Consider the following 19728-nt stretch of genomic DNA (forward strand, 5'->3'; position numbering starts at 1 on the left):
TCTCAGCAGAGAAATTTTTTTTCTTTTATAAACTTTTCATTTTATTTGTTTATTTGAGAGAGAGGCATATATCTGTGTCTCTATACCTATATCATCTATATCTATCTATCTATCTAGAGAGAAAATGGTCGTGCCAGGGCATCCATGGCAAATGAACTCCAGGTGTATGTGCCAGCTTGTGCATCTTGCTTACATGGGTACTAGGGAATTGAACCTGGGTCCTTAGGCTTCACAGGCAAGTGCTTTAATTGCTAAGCCATTTATTTTCCCATTCCCCACAACCATTTCTTTATAGATCACGTCATTGCTCATGTTCAGCAGAGAAATTTTGAATGCAATCAAAACTGCTCTTTTGGGCTGGAGAGATGGCTTAGAGGTTAAGGAGCTTGCCTGCAAAGCCTAAGGACCCAGGTTTGATTCTCCAGGTCCCATGTAAGCCAGATGCACAACGTGGCACATACATCTGGAGTTTGTTTGCAGTGGCTAGAGGCCCTGGTGTGGCCATTCTCTCTCTATCTGTCTCTCTTTCTCCCTCTCTCTGTCTCTAAGAAATAAATAAATAAATAAATAAATAAATAAATAAATAAATAAATAAATAAATATAAATCTTAGAAAACTGTTCTTTTTACACAAATGTATGCATTACACTGAAATCACTGATGGTCTTACCAAAACGATGTAAAGATCCCATGACATGAATGATCGAAATCAGTACCCATCTTGTGCTTTACACTCTAGCTATTAGCCTACACTAATTTCAGGTAGGTGCATTCAATATGTTTTGGAAAAGAGGGTCATAAAAGGAAAATGTTGGCTTGAGTAACTTGATGCTGAGTTCAACTTATGTTAACCAAGGTGCCTTGAGGAAAAATTACTTCAGGGAAGGCACAGCCATGTCACCAAATTTATGTCATTTGAAATGCAAATAGTGATCATATATCTACAGTAAGGCTTTTTGAATAATCTCTAGGGAAAACAAACAAGCAAACGAACTAGAGCTGTTCTATCATCCATACCTTTACCCGCAGCCTCCACAAGCCATCCCCATGATGGGATGACCATAACACTCACCATCTAGGAAGCACCATCGAGGGGACAGCCTCTGAGCTGAGAGCGCCCTGGGGAAGGAGGTTTCATGGTCCTGGAAAGACATACACACACTCTCACGGCTCCATGTGAATACGAGGGGCTCCCCCCACCCACATATTCTGCCACACTGCCTTCTTCTAGAAGCAAGAACAAAACAACAGCAAGAAGACAGCACGTTCTACTAGAATCAAATAAGACTCTGCCTTCAAATTTTTAACCAACTCCCACACAAAACATCCTGGACAGTCTTCAGTGTTGTACCCGGCATACATATACTGTTCTTGGGCTATAGCAGTGCTTCTTGTTGTTGGGACAAAATATCTCACCAGAAGCAACTTTATTGGAGGAAAGGGTTCATTTCAGGCTTATAGTTTCCAGAAGAACTTTACTCATAGTGGAGAAATATCAGCTGACTCACAGTATCACATACCCACAGTGGAAGTGAACAGCAAGGGTGAGGTGGCTCCCACCACTTAGTAGATTAGACTAATTAACCATAGGGGCCAGCCTAAGTCAAAAATCTCCTCCAGCAAGGCTCCGCCTTTCAAGGCTCCACCAGCTGAGTATCAAGTTTGAGGCTTAATCACAAATGCTTGAGGTTGTGAGACACAATTACATTGTACAAACCACCACGTTGTACCTCATCCCCCATGCACTCATGACCATCTAACAATGCAGTGTGTGTGTACTCAGTCCAACTCTAAAACTCCCCATAGCCTTTTACCAATCCCAACATAGTTCAAAAGTCCTATGTGTCTCATCAGCGACTCAAGAGAGTCTCTTAACTACAAGCCCTGAAAAATCAAAACATGAGTTCCTCACTCCCAACATATAATGAGACAGAATAAACATTTCCAGTGCAAAATAAAAGGCATCACCAGGGGGAACTGGACTAGAGCAAGGCAAACATCCAATTCTGCAGCTTCACATCTGGCATTTGGAACCTATGATAAAAGTCCTTTGACTCCGAAGGCTTCAGCAACATTTTGCCCCTTTACTGTGCTGTTTGCTTTCCTGTCAGAGCCACCTGAGCCAGAGCAGATCCTGTGGTCTCCATTACAACCCACGGTTAATCTTCATAGTTCCAGACAACAGCCTTTACATGGCTTACACATGGGGATTTCAGCTCTGCTTTCTTTTGCTGCATTTCAGCAGACCCTAGAACTCTGAGCACTTGGTGACTCCTGTTCCTGCATTTCTCATGCTCCCAAAACGTGTATCACGTGGGTGATAACCAACTTGGTAAATCCAGGAGGGAGGATAAAGCTTGACCTTGATGAGTGAGTGGAATATTCCTTCATCAGTCTCCATTCAAATACCTTCCTTTCAAAAGAATTTGCACTCTTACCTTCTTGAACTTTCCGTATGTCAGGTTTCACCTTCAGGACATCCCCCTCCCCACCACTGCTCCCCAATCTAAAACACTTGGCCCATCTTTAATGTTGGTAATCTCTTTAATAGTTGCAGTTTAAGGGGCCAAAAATCCATCTCTGCGCCTGGAACTTTAAACTTGCTTGAATTTCTTTCTGTGGCAAACTTTACATCACTCATATCTTTTTTTGTTTGTTTGTTTGTTTGTTTGGTGGTGTGGTTGTATACTTTCTTCCAACAAGCACACCAGGTTGGAAATCCCCAGCACTGCAAGCTTGCTTTCCATTTCCTTCTGCTCTGCCACATCCTCTCGTGGAGACATTCTGCAGAGCTCTTTGGCACCCTGGAACCTTCGGGTTCCTCTTCTAAGTTCCTGTTGTAGGTACCTTCTCCTTGCTGGGACTAATCACCTGGCCAGAGACAGCTTCTGGGAGAAAGGGTCTATTTCAGGCTTATTTCAGTTTTTCAAGGGGACCTTTGATCATTATGGAGAAAAGTAACCATCCCACAAGGCCACACATCCACAGCAAAGAGAGAATAGTAAGAGAGAGCTGGCTCCCAATACCCAGTAAACTAGCCAATCAACAAGGTCTACCTCTAGAGACACCAGTCCTTCCACAAGGCTCCACCTCCCGGAGGCTCTAAGTAGGCAGCTTAATCACAAACACTTGAGGCTATCGGTGACATTTATATTCAAACCACCACATGGGCATATACCCAATTTCTCCATATCCTACTATGGAGATACCTGCACATCCATGTTGATTGCTGCTCTACTCACAAGAGGGAATAGAGCCAGCCTACATGTCCATCAACAGATGAAGGGATAATGAAAATGTGATGCACATACATGATGGAATTTTACCCAGCAATAAAGAAAAATGAAATTATGAAATTTACAAAAAAAAAGTGGATGAATCTGGAAAATACATTGAGATGACCTAAATTTAAAAAGCCATACTTCAAGTTCTTTCTCATGCACGGATTATTGTAAAATTTAGATGCATGCATATAAATGCGAGAAAACATGGATAAAACCTTAAGAGCTACAATGTTGACGAAGGGCGAGTAATGAGATGACAAGGAAGAGAGTCTGGATGAGCAATAGGACAAAAGTAGGAACGGAGGGAGTGAGATATACACAGGGCAACAGCGGACTGGGGGAGATGAGCTGAAAGGAGAATTAACCACAACAAGCTGCGTTTAAAAACACATTAATGATACCTAAAATTCTAACTAAGAATGAAACAAAACCCTAACTCTCAATGCTCATTTCCTTTGTAAGCATTTCTTTCCCTCCGGAAAGCTGAGAAATCTCTAAGAGCTAACTGTTGCTTACCCTTCAACTCTCCATGTAAGTTTATGGGCTGAGCGTACCAGAACGGGACCAGAACAGCCTCTTTCTCTGAGTTCCTACTCTGAGCCCCATACAACTCTGGAGTCGTTGAAGCTTTCCCTCTTTAGAAAGAATGAAGCTAGGTTGGTAGAAGACCAGGATAGGTAGATGGAAACAAGAAGACTATCTCTTTATGTTTCTAAACTTATGAAACTTCAGAACTCTTCCACCTAATAGGAGCTTACTAATGACAGCTGAAGAAAGAAAAAAAAAGTGTTCTAGTTCACAACCACATACAAACAGGAGCATTGTCTTTCAAAAAGGTTTTAGAATTGAAATTACTGTCAGAAATGGGAAAAATAACGGTGGCCAGGTCTCTATGGGGAAGATCCTGGAGATGCGACCATTATTGGGGATTTGATATGCTCAGAGACAGGGAGCATCCAGGGAGGGTAACTGTGCAGGTAGCAATGTGGACTTGGCAATGGACGTCATAGGTGTGGATGGTTTGGTATGTATGGAGAAGGCAAGAAAGGCAAGTGGAAATAAGCACAGGAGGGATGACTACAGCCACCCAGAGGTCACAGTGACATACTTGGGGTCAGCAATACTGTGGCTACCCATGGACCTCAAGCCTCTGCTCGAGCCCATGGTTCCCAAAGTGAGTGCCCTGGAAATGTAGCAGCAAGGGGAGCTTGTTAGAAATGCGTAGTCCCAGGCCCCACTCCAACTCTGCAGAAACCCTGGGGTGGAACCTGGCAAGCTGTTTTAACAAGCCTTTCAGATGATTCTAGTGCATGCTCAAGAACCATGGGATGCAGTAATCAGGACAAGAGGAACCACGTTATCACCAGAATCCTAGCCAGAGGTTTTCTGTAGATTCCGTGAATTAAATAATTAACAGGGGAAAAATTGGTCTCACGACTGTCAAATATATATCCTTTGGATGCAAATTGACACAGCCTTAGACACAGATTGTGCTAGCTTTGTCTATATGCTGGTTGAGATAAAAATCTTGGCATGTGTTCGGTATCTATGTGAGAATTATGTTTAACATTTTGAGAATTATGTTTTGACATGTGATATCTTCTCTTCAGGAAACTTATGGTTCTTAATGCATTTTTATAAGTTATTTGTCAAGCTAACAACAGCTCTAAGTTTTCATAAGGCAAGCAATTATATATCAATAAATTTGAAAATAATTAGAAATGCTTACTGGCAGCAGTGGAAGCTAATATGTATATATACACATACACACAAATATAAAAGACAGCTGCATCCAGACTAGGACACTTCCTAAATTTTGATGCCATTTTCTTTAAATAAAAAACAAATGAGGGCTGGAGAGTTCGCTTAGCAGTTAAGGAGCTTGTCTGTAAAGCCAAAGGACCCAAGTTCAATTCCCCAGTACCCACTTAAGCCAGATGCACAAGATGGCGCATGAGTCTGGGGTTCATTTGCAATGGCCGAAGGCCTTGACATGCCTTTCTCTCTCTTTTTCTCTCTCAAATAAATAAATAATATTACAAAAATGAAAGCCATGCATGGTGGCTCATTCCTTTAATCCCAGCACTCAGGAGACTGAGATAGTAATATTGTTGTAGACACAAGGCTAGCTTGAGACTAATCAGTGAGTTGTAGCATGGACTAGATGAGACCCTCCCTCAAAAAAAAAAAAACCTTAAAAGAATATACAATATTTGATTTATCATCTTAAAAATGTTAAGGATAGGGGCTGGAAGATACACTGCTAAATCGGTACATCGCTTGCCTTGCAAATCTGAGAGCGTGAGTTTACTTCCTATTATCTCTGTAAAAATTCCAAGCATGTTGATACACACTTATCATCCCAATGCTGGGGAGGCAGAGACAGGTGGATCCCTGGGGGCTCACAAACCAGCCCGTCAATACTACTTGGCAAGCTCCAGTCTAATGAAAGAAGCTGTCTCCTAAAACATGGTAGGCACCCGGGGAATAGCACCCAAGGTCGTTCTCTGGCCTCCCGAGATATACACAGAACACACCCATGCACCTGGACACAAACGTACATGCGTGTGCACATACACACACACACACACATATGCACACACATACAATGTAAGGATACATAATGCTATCACTTGGATATTCCAATTAGAGAAAATTTAATTTATGTTCTTTAGTTTCGTTTAATAAAATTCAGGTTGATACGCTGCCCTGGCCCCATGCCTAGCTTACCACACAAGAGCTGAAGAAATAAACACTCACATAACTGCACATGTTTTCACATGCGAGTGACTGTATGTTCACAAAGCCTTAGACATGTGCCTGACTTAAGTTAGCTTACATATTTTTGTTCATTTATTTGCTCTATATATTTCCAGAAATCACTTTTCTTTCTTCACTCAAATTATCTCCTTCTGTTCTTTCCGTGAACAGTCATAATTACTGCACCGTATATGAGCATTTTTTGAGGCCCTTATGGACCTGACTGTGTTTTAGGAACATGGTTTCTTGACACCCTTTTGTCAAGAGAAAATAGTCGGCTTTGTCTTCCTCTGTTCAGTAGATGTGATAATGATTAGATCAGCTTTAAAAAAAACAAAAAAACAGGAGTATAGCCTTTCTCTATTCCTTTTACTTATAAAGCAGGAGGTTAAGAAAAAATTCTCAAAATGGTCTGAGGAGATAATTAAACTGCTAAAATGCTTGCTTTGTAAGCATAAGGACCTGAATAAAAAACTCAGGGTGTGATGGCACACATCTCTAATCCTACAGCTGGGGAGGCAAAGAGAGGAGGATCCCTGGAGGAATTAAAAGCTAATGAGAAGCTCCATCTCAAAAGTCAACAGATGGAATTCCAGGGGACTCACACAAGGTTGCTCTGTGGCGCCCTCACACATACAAACAGGCGCACTCACACGCATACCACACATGCAAGCAGAAATTCTCAAAATGAACATTAAAAGTAAGATGCGGTGGAATGGTTTACACATAACAAGCAACACCCCAAACAATTTGAAAGGAATGGGAACAGTTATTCAAGGTTCCATACAGCATTCTATATTTTGATCTGCAAAGCATTTGATATAATTTGATGACTTTCTCTGGTGTGTGTATGTGTGTGTGTGTGTGTGTTTAGTGTATTTATGTGGTGTGGTGTAATATTTGCGGTGTGGTATACGCATGTGTGAGTGCAGAGGCATGTGACCCATATGCCTGCATGCTGAGGCTAGATAGAAGGACATCAGGAGCCTTCTCTTATCACCCACCATGCATTTCCTTGAGACAAGCTCTCTCCCTCAACCCAGAGCTGCTCTCCATTAGTGGACCTCTAGTGTCTACCACTACAGACTGGGGCTACAGATATGCATGGCCACAGCCAACTTTTTACATAGGTTCTAAAGAGTCGAATTTGGCGGTCTCCAGCCTGTGAGGCTCTCGTGCTTAAATGGGAAGTGTTCTTAGGTGCTGAGACATCTGCCCAGCCCAATTTGATGTCTTTAAAGAAGTTTTAAATAGGGCTGGAGAGATGGCTTAGCGGTTAAGTGCTTGCCTGTGAAGCCTAAGGACCCCGGTTCGAGTCTCGGTTCCCCAGGTCCCACGTTAGCCAGATGCACAAGGGGGCACACGTGTCTGGAGTTCGTTTGCAGAGGTTGGAAGCCCTGGCATGCCCATTCTCTCTCTACCCCTCTTTCTGTCTTTCTCTCTGTGTCTGTCGCTCTCAAATGAATTAATAATTTTTTTTTAAAAAAAACGAGATGTTTTAACTAAAGATACAGTTATCACTTTGAAAATTATTACGTAGATCTTCAAAATACCTTAATGGGCCTTCAAAGTAATTCCAAAGGACCTGAACCCTAAGATTTTGTCCTAATTCTGGTATGTCCATTCATTTGGTCCTGATTTCAGTATGTCTGTTAATTTTCCCAGAGAAGAGAGCACTGCTTTAGTTTTCTATAGATTACTGGAGGGATTTGAATTCCTAAAAGCTTAAATCCAAAGGTTAAAAGCAAAATAAACAAACAAACAAAAAAACAGGAATAGCCCCTTTAAACTTGCTGATGTTTGAAGTCCAAAGCTGGTGGATTTCTCTTAGTAACAGAAGTTGGGTCATCTTTTTCAGTGAATTTCTTGCTCATTTCTATCACAGTCCCTCCCAAGTATTGTTTTAAGAGCATTGAGTTCTATTTATTGTCACATTTTCTATAAACAAAGGAGGAAGATTTATTTTGAGAATTCATATTTGAAATTGAATAATGCAGCACTAATTAAAATCATAGGATTTTATCCTAATTAGTAAAAAAACTGGACACTTTCCTAGTGAATGAAGATGCAAGTGCAATTTTGGAAGTTTGTTAGAGAAGCACAAATAGAGTCCAGACTTTTCTCAGATGTCACCTTAAAATAGATTGGTATCTCTTACTCTTTTCTTTTGTGAAGAACTTAATCTCACACACACACACACACACAAAGTCATCTTGTGAAGGAATAATGAGGTCTTCCATAAAAAGTCATTTGAGGGCTGGAGAGATGGCTTAGTGGTTAAACGCTTGCCTGTGAGGCCTAAGGACCCCGGTTCGAGGCTCGGTTCCCCAGGTCCCACGTTAGCCAGATGCACAAGGGGGCGCACGCGTCTGGAGTTCGTTTGCAGAGGCTGGAAGCCCTGGCACGCCCATTCTCTCTCTCTCTCCCTCTATCTGTCTTTCTCTCTGTGTCTGTCGCTCTCAAATAAATAAATAAATAATTTTTTGCAAAAGTCATTTGAGAGCTGGGCGTGGTGTTACACGCTTTTAATCTCAGCACTCAGAGGCAGAGGTAGGAGGATCATCCAGAGTTTGAGGTCACCCTGAGGCTACATAGTGTATTCCAGATCAGCCTGGGCTAGAACAAAACCCTACATAAAAGAGAGAGAGAGAGAAAGAAAGAAAAGAAAAGAAAATGCAACCAATATCTGGCTGAATTTATAATAAAATTGAACTACACATACAGAAAGTTATGGGAAAAATAGTGAAGACTTGCAGCCAGGACTAGTGTGGGTGCGTGACTGTACTCCCGGTAAGAGGATCAGGAATGCACAGCTAGCCTAGGGTACACGGTCAAGTCAAGGATAACCTGGGTTCTATCTCTGAACAAATAAGCAAAGTAATAAGATGTAGAGCATGTGCACATAATTTATAAATAATCTACAAAATAAAAAGCAAGGCGATCCTCACACTAAACACTTGGGCGTTTGACACTGCATCTAAACTATTTGAGGGAGAAATAAGTTAAGGAAACGTGCAAGCTAGGGGTAAAAAATCTAGTAGTGGCTGAGGTCATGAGGTTGCAGTTGTTGGCTGTGATTTGAGTTGAACAACTGAGTAACAATTATTTACAGGGAGGAGCTGACTTTTTTTTTTTTTTGGTAGGGTGACATGGTTATCACCACAAAGGAAGAATGGAAATGTCTTTTAAAAAAAGTTTCTGTCCTTGATGGTGAAGTATCGCAGGAAAGATGATTCCTTATGAGTATGAAGAAAGAGTAAGGTGAGAGTTCTTCTGTGACCCAGCCTCAATGAAGCAACAAGGCCAGAGGAGAAGTCTGGTTTGCAAGAGGAGTCGAAACAAACCACAGTCCTGCCAGATGCTGGCTGAAGAGATTCAGATACATTTCTTTTTTTTTTTTTTAATATTTTTTTTCATTTCTATTTATTTATTTGAGAGCTACAGAGAGAGAGGGAGAGACAGATAGAGAGAGAATGGGCGCACCAGGGCTTCCAGCCACTGCAAACGAACTCCAGACGCGTGCACCCCTTGTGCATCTGGCTAACGTGGGTCCTGGGGAATCGAGCCTTGAACCGGGGTCCTTAGGCTTCACAGGCAAGCACTTAACCGCTAAACCATCTCTCCAGCCCTCAGATACATTTCTTACCCACCTCTGTCTGGACTGCATTTATACAACGATCCTAAGAGTTACTGTCCTGAGGGGGATTTCTGAGAGACAACGTGATGGAGAAGATGGATGATACGCAGGAGCTCCATGTTGATATCCAACTTGAATGTTCAAGAAAAGCAATGCCGGGCAACTGAGATAAAATTAATGTTACCTGGGACTGGAAAGATGGCTCAGGGGCATTTGCTTGCAACGCCTGATGGTCTGGGTTCAATTCCCCAGTATCCACATAAAGCCAGATGCACAAAATGGCACATGTGTCTGGAATTCATTTGCAGTGGCAGGAGGCCCTGATATGCTCACTCTTTTCTTTCTTTCTTTCTTTCTTTCTTTCTTTCTTTCTTTCTTTCTTCCTTCCTTCCTTCCTTCTTTCCTTCCTTCCTTCCTTCCTTTTTCTTTCTTTCCTTTCTTCCTTCCCTCCCTCTTTATTTCTTTCCTTCCTTTCTCCCCTCCCTCCCTCTTTCTTTCTTTTTTTTCTTTTTCTTTCTTTCCTACTTTTTCTCCCTCCCTCCCTCTTTCCTTCCTTCCTTCCTTCACTCCCTCTCTCCCTCCCTCCAAGTTTCTTTCTTCCCTTCCTTCATTCCCTCTCTCCATCCTTCCCTCTTTCTTTATTTTCTCTCTCTCTCTCTTTCTCTCCCTCTTTTTCTTCTCTCTCTCTCTCCTTGCAAATAAATTAATTAACTTAAATACTGTGTCACCTAAGGCAATGCTGACTCAGTCCTATGAGGATCTCATGAGACCACATGAAGCCGCAGTCCGCCAAGATCCTATAGAGGGCACCGCCCCAGCACAGCACCATCTTATCCATTAACACACGCGCACTCAGATTCTGCATGTCAGAAAGAAACAAGAAATAGGATAAGTCTGTGTGAGTGGATGTCAAGCAAGAATGGCATTAAAGGAAGGCTGAAATCACGCCATGTGTTGCTTTGCTCCTTCTAAGGTTTACTCAGTAACTCAACAGTTCTGGTCACATTACTAGAAGTTATGTATGCAATTGCCTTCACTACAGAACGTCATTGTCCAGGCTGAATAGAATGGATCACCACAGCAATACTTTTGCAAACACTTTATTTCACTGCTTTCTTTGTTCCCTTCAATCTTAACTGTGTTTACATCCACCAAAATTAACCTCCCGTGTGCTGACCTGCACTATTAGTTGTTACAAGGCTAGAACTGACTTTTATTTCTGTGATACATCTGGGGTCAATCTCCTCAATAAAATCCTACAAACTTCACGACATACAAATCAAAGGTCACCTGAAATTCTCATCTTTAGAGAAAGGATGAAAATATGCCATGCAACACAGCAGCAGCCTTGAGTAGACTGAGCCAGAACTTCATTTGTTAGGAAGGCATGCTAGCAATGACACACTGCTCTTTCTGGTAAAGATAGTGAGTCCACACGGAATGTAAATTCATTTTATTTTTAAAATGAACTTCTATATCTATATTCATGCATTCATTCTATGCATGTAACTCTGTATGGATGTGGGCAAAGGTAAGTAGGAACTCATACCAGCAAAGTGTTACCCTAAGGTGTACATGGACAGCGAGTTAGAAGCCAAGCAGAATTCTAGCACTATGCACAAGCTGAAAATGAAAGCAAGCCAAGGTTCTCGAGCTGCAGACTGCATGACTCACAAAGCTTAGGAATACCACGGTAAATACAATGCAGGAGATGATGATGTCAAATTAAAGCAGCAATGAGAAAAGCAGCTTGTCAGAAAATTTTACAACCTAAATCCATGGTCCTGAATGCTCTTTACTAATGATGAGCTCTCAGGGGACTAGGCTCTATGGGGTGCAGGTACTTCCTGTATATATAGCTATACCTCTGTCTCTTCTATTCGGACAAGAGAATCAGAAGACAAGTGAGTGGTAATGATGCTGAGCAGAGAAAGGACAACAATGGCATCCTATGAAAAATGTCGTGAGAAATGCAATGAGTACCGAATGGTTTGCAACTTTTGGTTAAAATAACTTTACTAACCAATTGGAAGTGACACGCTCTATCAAGTAAATCCTTCCCTGTGTCCCCCTCACCAAGCACCTGGCAGATAGGCACAACCATAGCATAAAGGAATCTAGAGTCAGAGGCCTCCTCCCCTGCCATATGGATCATGACTCAGGCTTGAGCAGGAGAAAGAGAGAGAGAGAGAAGCAAACAGCCCCTTCCCAGGAGGTTTGTGTATCAGTTCTCAGGGCAGATTTTTAAATTCATGGAAAAGTTCTAGGTTGGCCTGCCATCATCCTCATTCCTAAAGAAGAACACATATGAATGGTCAGAAAGGGAATTCACATCAAAATAAATGTAAAGTGACCTATTTTCTGACAGAGCCAAAATCATACAGGCTTAAAAATATACGCCCTCCAAAATGTATCAACTGTAGGTATTAATTGTGGGAATTATTAGTTGTGGGAATGCAGCAACTGTCCTGAAAGTGTATAAATGATTGTCTGAGCTGTGCCTTGATCACAGGCATAGCTTTAGGTAATTAAGGGCCTCAAGTCTCCTCACTTCTCCCAAATTGTACAATCAAATTGACAATTCATCCAAGATAAGGTACTTAATTTATTCCTTTTTGTTTGCTATTTTTCTTCATATAAATGTTGTGATTTAGATAAATGCAACTGACATGGCTCTCAAACCTACAGTAAATGATACAATCTCAGATGTCCTCAGATGTCTCAGATGTTCTTTTCTATTTTATATATTATAATCTTCAAAGATTGCATGATATTTAGATTTATGATATTAACAAATATACTCATGTATAAAAATCCTTGATATGAATTTTATCATTTCACATTACATAAGTGGAGATTCTCTTTTTCATATTACAAATGCACCCATATGCACAAAACAAGTGTGATAGTCCACATGGTTATATACATAAGAGAGACAGAAAGTGTGTGTGTGTGTTTGTATAAGTCAACTAATATTAATTATATATTGTCAATAACGGAATTCTCTGATCTACTACTTGGCATGCGTATGCCTAAGATGCTCTTAATTTACATTCAGCTCCTCATAAATGATGCACACATAATTTAATCAAGACACAACAGCCTTATTACCAACTCCAGTCAGTTATCAAATTAGGGAATATGCACCTCGTACTTAACTATACTTTCAAAGTGAATGCCATTTTTACTTCTTTCACAAAAACTGAACTGAAGTCCTTCAGGTTGGGAGTCACTGCTTCATTTAATAACATCCAGTCCACAGTCACCTCACTCTTCAAGTTCTCTCTTGTTTCCCCTTCTAAATTTCTTATCTGCTACCTCAACATCTCCAGCACCTACCAGTCTCCTCATTCACTTTTTCTCTCTATTATCAACTTGCTTGCAAATGTCACTGAGTGCCTTTATCCAAGCACAGTTCCAATGAATAGAGTCACTAATGATATTTTTATATGACAAGCCCTTTCACCTCAAACCTACATTACCACTTACAACTCTTAATCCAGAAATGGATTGTCCTTCTTGGAGCCAGCTCTGTCATTTAAAGAAAGAAGAAGGTGGAAATGGGAACTATTCTGACATTTTAAGAATTCCTGGGCTGAGAACACGGTTCAGCAGTTAAAAGCACTTGCATGCAAAGCCTGACAGCTTGGGTTCAGCTCCATGGTACCTACGTGAAGCCTGATGCACAGAGGGACGTATGCACCTGGAGTTCATTTGCAGTGACAAGATACCCCCAGGCATGTCCATTCCCCCTCTCTCATATTTTCTCTTTGTCTCACTCTCTCTTTCTCCTTGCAAATACATAAATAAAACATTGAAAAAGAATCTGTTTTGGTGAGAAAGTCTTCAGTAAGCAATCTTTCTCTCTCCATTCCCCTCCCCTCCCCTCTTCTTCCCTTCCTTCCTCTCATCTCTCCAGATACACACCACAACACCGCCTTTACTCGCAACAGCCACAGACCTGTTCCCAGGCAGTTCTCACTTGTAGTCCTTATTTGACCCATTTCTGACATTTTCAATCCAACTCAAAGTAAAAAAAAAAAGAAAAAAAGAAAAAATCAAAGCTCCTAACTGACCCCTGCCTTTCTTTAGTAAAGGGTAAATTAATACCCTTCTTTTAACCTAATGGCTGAAGGATTCTTCCAGAATCTAATGCAAAGAATGAGGAGGAGGAGGGGGAGGTGCTCTGCATCCAGAGTTCACACCACTGTGAGCCCCAGCCCTGTACCGAGCAGTACCACAAGGACTCTGGCTATATCATACTCTATTTTACTGCCTTTTGCAGCTGGATAATGCTCTACATAGAAGCTTCTTTGCAAACTGTAAGGTATTCAGTAAATACCCTTGGCTTCTACTCAATGCATTCCAAAAAATGTGCCAAATGTCCCTTATAAAGACCAAACTTCTTCTCCAGTCGAAAACAACTAGAATCATTGAATCTGCCTCTACTGTCTAATAACTTTATAATTTGGAGATTACAAGAGATATTTGGCTAAGGATATGCCTCAGCAATCAAAGGTGCTTGCTTGCAAAGCCTGTTGTTGACCAGGGTTCAGCTAAGATTCAATTCCCCAGTACCCAGATAAATTCAGATGCATAAACTGACACATGCATCTGGAGTGCATGTGCAGCAGCTAGAGGCCCTGGTGTGCCTCTCACTCCCTTCCCTACTCTCCTCATAAATAAATAAATAAATAATAGAATATTACTTCCCAAGGTGGGTCTTGCGAAGCATATTTGATCACGTAAAGTTCAATTTATTTACAGATTCTAGTGTATTGCCAACCTCAAGGAACAACTCAGATGCCATTAGGTTGGAGGGGCCTTTGTATTTTGACCTCGGAGACAGTGCAGGCAGAAATTTTCAACATGCTAAAAATACCCAACACATTCTTGTATAACCCATAATGCCTCGTTAGGTTAATGCAAGGTGTCATTTCTGAGCCTCAGCACTTTGTTGGCAGGTCACTATGAGTTTGGAAAGGGAAGAAACCAAAGCGATGACATGCTCCAATGGTGAACTGCCACATGGCTCCCTAATGAGGTGTCATGGGCACACACGGATCTTTCTGGAAGCTGTTTTTCTCTTAAGTTCTCCTACCTTTTAGAAAACAGTCAGCCTAAAATCCCAGTTGCAAACTCGTGAGATGCCAGGAGTCTCCCAACCTTTTAAGCTCACTGGGGTTTCTCCTCTTCACAGTTAATTCTCCCAGTGTATTTCATGCCCTTTCATGCGTAATAAAGTTGATTAAAAAGCATGTATGACAATTTGTTAGCCATTCTGTTTGCATGTGCATGTACGTGTGGTGTGTACATGTGTGGCCATGTATGTGCGAGATTGCCTGTGTGACTGTACATGCATGTGAGTGCATGTCCACTGAGGGACCGCAGGGCGACGTTCCGTGTCTTACTTGACCGCTCTCCGCTTTAGTTTGTGAGATAAGGTCTCTTAATAAACCCAGAGCTCACTGATTAGTCAAAACAAGCTAGCTAGCGAGCCCTGGCAATCCTCCTGTCTGTCTTCCCAGAACTGGGGTGAAATACATACTGCCATACCCAGGATTTTACATGGGTGCTGGGGATCAGAACTCACGTCCTCAAACTGGTGAAGTAAATACTTTACATGCTTTGCCCTGTATGCCCAGCCTCCATGTTCGCCGGGTTTCTTAAAGTCTATTCTTATATGTGACCCCACAAAGCTCGGTGAGATGGTCCAGAGATTGGGACTTTGTCAGCGTCTGCACAAAGAAACAAGGTCGAGCAGTAAACTCCACATCAAGTGACTTTGTCACTTTCTGTGTAAGAATTAACCGCACCTGTATCCATTGTGGGTTTTATCTACACAATTAGAACACAAAAACAAAAACACAGGAATCAATCCACTTCTCAGGAGCCCCTGTTCCCCGCCTCTGGCTTTTCCATGCATTTCACTCTTGGCTGCCACACACCCTCTCCCGCTCCGTAACCAGCTTTGTTGTTGCTTGCGATGATTTCCCGGGCTCTTCCCGGCTGATCATCCCCTGGGCCCGGGCTCACAGGACTGATGAACACACAGAGAATGGCTGAGCCCTTTTCCATACCTGAACTCACCCACTCCAGGAGAGCGCCTTTGGACAAACAATTCTACACACCTCCTGTTTCCCAACGGCGACCACTTTTGATATGTAAGCCTGAATTTTTGAGTGAGCTTTAACATTCATATTTCCAATCAACCACTTGCTGAGACAGACATAGCTAAATCAGGGTGGCTAGAAAGCACACGTGTTTCTTTCATCATCCCCTGTTGATCTCAACATCATGGAGGAGTTCTTCTCCTGCATCACCTTGTCTCGACCAGCTCTCCTTTGTTATGCTTAGGAAATACTTCACCACACTCTCTGTGTTCTGGTCATGCTAATGCTTTTTTTAAAAAAAATATTTTGCAACCAGGCATGGTGGCACACGCCTTTAATCCCAGCACTTGGGAGGCAGAGGTAGGAGGATCACTGTGAGATCGAGGCCACCCTGAGACTACATAGAGAATTCCAGGTCAGCCTCAACTAAAAGTGAGACCCTACCTCAAGAAACCAAACCAAATATAAATATATATATATATGTATATATATATATATATATATATATATATATATATATATATATATATATATATTGCTTATTTATTTGCAAGGAAACAGAGAGAGAGAGAAAGGAGGGGGGTGGGGTGGGGAGGGAATAGGTGTGTCAGGGCCTCTTGCCACTGCAAACAAACTCTAGATGCACGCACCACTTCATACATCTGGTTTTACATGGGTACTGAGGAACTGAACCCCAGTCATTAGGCATTACAGGCAAGTGCCCTAACCACTAAGTCATCTCTTTAGCCCCTGCTAATTTTTAAATAGTCTTTCCATCCAGCTTCCTATGTAAGGAACAGATAGATATTAGGCTTATAGATTTTCTGACGATCTTAATATTAAATGCTACTTAAAATGCTACTGTGTTCTAAAGCTCTCTCCTTCCTTCCATCCTCGTATCAGGAAGCAAAGCATCGGGAGAAGAAGATAGAACTGTTGATACTCATCCTTGGTCACTGTTCTGATGTTTCCCCATGCTCAGTGCAGAAAACCTTTTGATGTGACTTCATAATATAGCAATTTTAATACCAGATATTGACTGCGAGTAAACAATGTGGAATGATTTTGAAACATATCATTAATCTTTTCACATGTTTTTATTACTGAACAGTAAATGAGACAAATACCACCACCATATCCTAGAGTGTCACTGATCCCCGATCTCTGTGGATATGTACAAAGATGCCATGAAGAAATTATGGGCAAAATAAATAAATAAAGACCCATGATCAACACTCTTATACCTGAGTGACACCATTTTACAAGGCTGAATAACATACAAGTACATGAGTTTAATAAAATTAGGGTAAAGGACTCAAATATTTCGGTTACAAAGTTCATAATGTCCAAGCAAAAACCTTTTTCAGACAAGACTCTCCTATTCCTTTAATACCCTGTGCCAATTGTTAGAGACCAACTCTAGCCTTTAAAAGTTAAGAAATCTGCCTTTTAGAAGTTAATAAAAATGAACAGTTTAAAAGTGGTTTGTTGTCTCAGTGACTTATCTTTTCAGTCACAGCCAGATGTAAGAAAGGAATTGTTCTGGAATTGTAGAATATGCTATCTGAGAAATAAACACAAAAAGTTCATTCCTGTCCTTTAGCCTAAGATAAATAAGTGGCTTTAGCAGAGGGGAGCTAACAGGCAGTGATTGGCAGGTGATAAACAACAGCCAGAAGGCTAAAAGGTGTAAGATCTTCATTACACTGGTGCCTTTAATTATTCATATCATGAGTGCTAAGAACGAAATCTTAAGGAACCATAAAATAAGCACCAAAACCTAAAGTGAGGAGTGAAATTAGGCCTTACACATTCACAGAAATGCAGCCACGTGTTACACGACAGGGTCAGCAAAGGACCACACACACAGTGGTGGTCACAAAAGATGGTATCTCCAAGGGTCAGTCATGCCATGGCCATATTAGATTGTGCGAGTACACTTTCTGATGTCCACACAGTTAAACTGCTGAAACACACATTTCTCCGAACATTGCCTTGCCATTAGAGAAACCGAGGCTATATTGTAATCCTCTCCCATACACAGGCATATAACGATCTAGAGAGATTTTATATGGAGCTGTCGGCCTGTTGTGATGCCTGCGAACCCCTCTCGGGCAGGGAAGGGCCCAGGGACTCCGTCAGAGAAAGGGACTTCCATCAGAACGCTCAGAGACTTTGCAGTCTGGGTGACCATGTGCACTGTACCTGTGTCGTGCCCGGGAAATCGGATGGGGAAAAGGATGGCTGAAGAGGTGTGTGCGGCACAGGAGGGACAAAGGAGCAGGGAGGAGACTGCGCTTCCGTCAGCTGGGGCAGGGATAACTGAGGATTCTCCTGATAAGGGTCAGATAAGAGGCAGAAGCAAAATGGGCCTATTAGAGTTCATCCAATAGACCAGCACGGGTGAATCAGACTAGCGTTCCGAATGTTTATTGAATGGTTATGGGAAGCTGGGGCTCTCTTTCTCAGACGTGAGGGGAAGTCATCCGGAGACTATGGAAACTTCTAGCCCTGAAGTGGAACTGACAGAAAGAGGAGGGCAAAACAGGAAGGCCAGTAGGCAGATGGAGCATGGACAATAAACAACCAGAAGATGAAATCCATCCTCTGTTTGGACTCTGAAGACATTTTCTCTGTTCGTTAGTTTGAGCTGACCTTTCTGGTATTTGTCACATTTAATTTGATAATATTTTCCAAATGATCTGGGGGAGGGAGGGGAAATCTGTAGTCCAAATTTCTGGTAAGACAGTCCAAAGTCAAGAAAATGCAAAATAATGTGAATAGCAACTGTACTCGGGTCTTTTAGATTGAAGCCCTTCCCCAGAGGACACACAGACTGTAAATCACAATGAGATGGACACTGAAAGGTCGATTTCTTTGGACTGATAAGGGGAAAAATAAAACAGAGAAATAATTAGGTGTTACCTGGTAATGAACTCTTTGAGAGCCAGAAGAAACTGACTGCAAGTCCTAATGAGAAAATGGGGGGAAAAAATCCATACCTTAAAATTAGTTTGAATAAGCTGTCCCCAAATTCCATCAACTGAACTCCCAATTTAATGTTATTGTGCTTATATGGAAAGTGCCTATTGCACACAAGTTGATCAAGATTAGCCAAAGAATTTCACAGCAGAAATAAAACGTGTCACCTGGATTAAGAGAAGACATGTCATTCGTATCTTGAGGCTTATTGATAGTGTTCATAGGTTAGTAATATATGATGGTAATTTCAAAGATAGAAAATACCCTGAATACAGAACAGGTAAGTTTGTTATGTAAATAGGAAGCATATTTAAAGTTTTTTTTTTTTTTTTTGTCTTCTAAAGTAGTTTTCTTAAGTAACTTTAAGCACTTAAAATTTCTTTATTTTGTACTAAACACATTATGGAAAATACTGATGCTTTATAAACACCAATTTTCATAAAACTCAATCAGGGAAAAAAGAAAAAAATACTACCCCCCACATGGTCACAAAGGATGAATTAACAGTGTTGAAATGTGATCCCGATCTATTAGTTGATTGTGAAACCTTACCCTCCTTGATAAAGCTTCATAACAAAGTTGCCGCCACTGTCCCATGCCCCAGGCCTGTGTGCCAATGAGTGTGGTAGTACTATTTACCGAGGTCCTCCTGCCTGCTTGCTCACGGGGCTTCATCATCTGACTTACTTTTGGTGCCCACAATAGTTTTAAAACTTCTCTTTACTTGTTGAGTCCACATTCCTTTGTTTCAAACCCTACTTTTAGTTGAACATTGGGTGATAAGCACGCCAGTAAGTTGGCTAAGTTGATTTTCAGCAAAACCAACTAATTAAACACATATGTTGCTACCCTAAAGTATCATTAAGTCCCTGCTAAATTTTAATGAAAAAAATTTAGTGCCAAATATGAGTCACTTTTATTATGTCTATTGCATGCTATTCCACAGTAATATA

General features: G+C 41.3%; 1 protein-coding gene across 1 annotated transcript in view; it reads right to left on the minus strand.

Moving 5' to 3' along the window:
* The window catches only part of Dgki (diacylglycerol kinase iota), a 499206-nt gene that overhangs the window by 87805 nt on the left and 391673 nt on the right, over window positions 1-19728 (minus strand). The window contains 3 exon segments of the mRNA XM_045160292.1: window positions 1072-1141; window positions 17999-18127; window positions 18719-18763. Coding sequence (XP_045016227.1) covers window positions 1072-1141; window positions 17999-18127; window positions 18719-18763 — 244 coding nt within the window.

The sequence above is a fragment of the Jaculus jaculus genome, chromosome 10 (genome assembly GCF_020740685.1).
Source record: "Jaculus jaculus isolate mJacJac1 chromosome 10, mJacJac1.mat.Y.cur, whole genome shotgun sequence".
NCBI lineage: Eukaryota > Metazoa > Chordata > Mammalia > Rodentia > Dipodidae > Jaculus > Jaculus jaculus.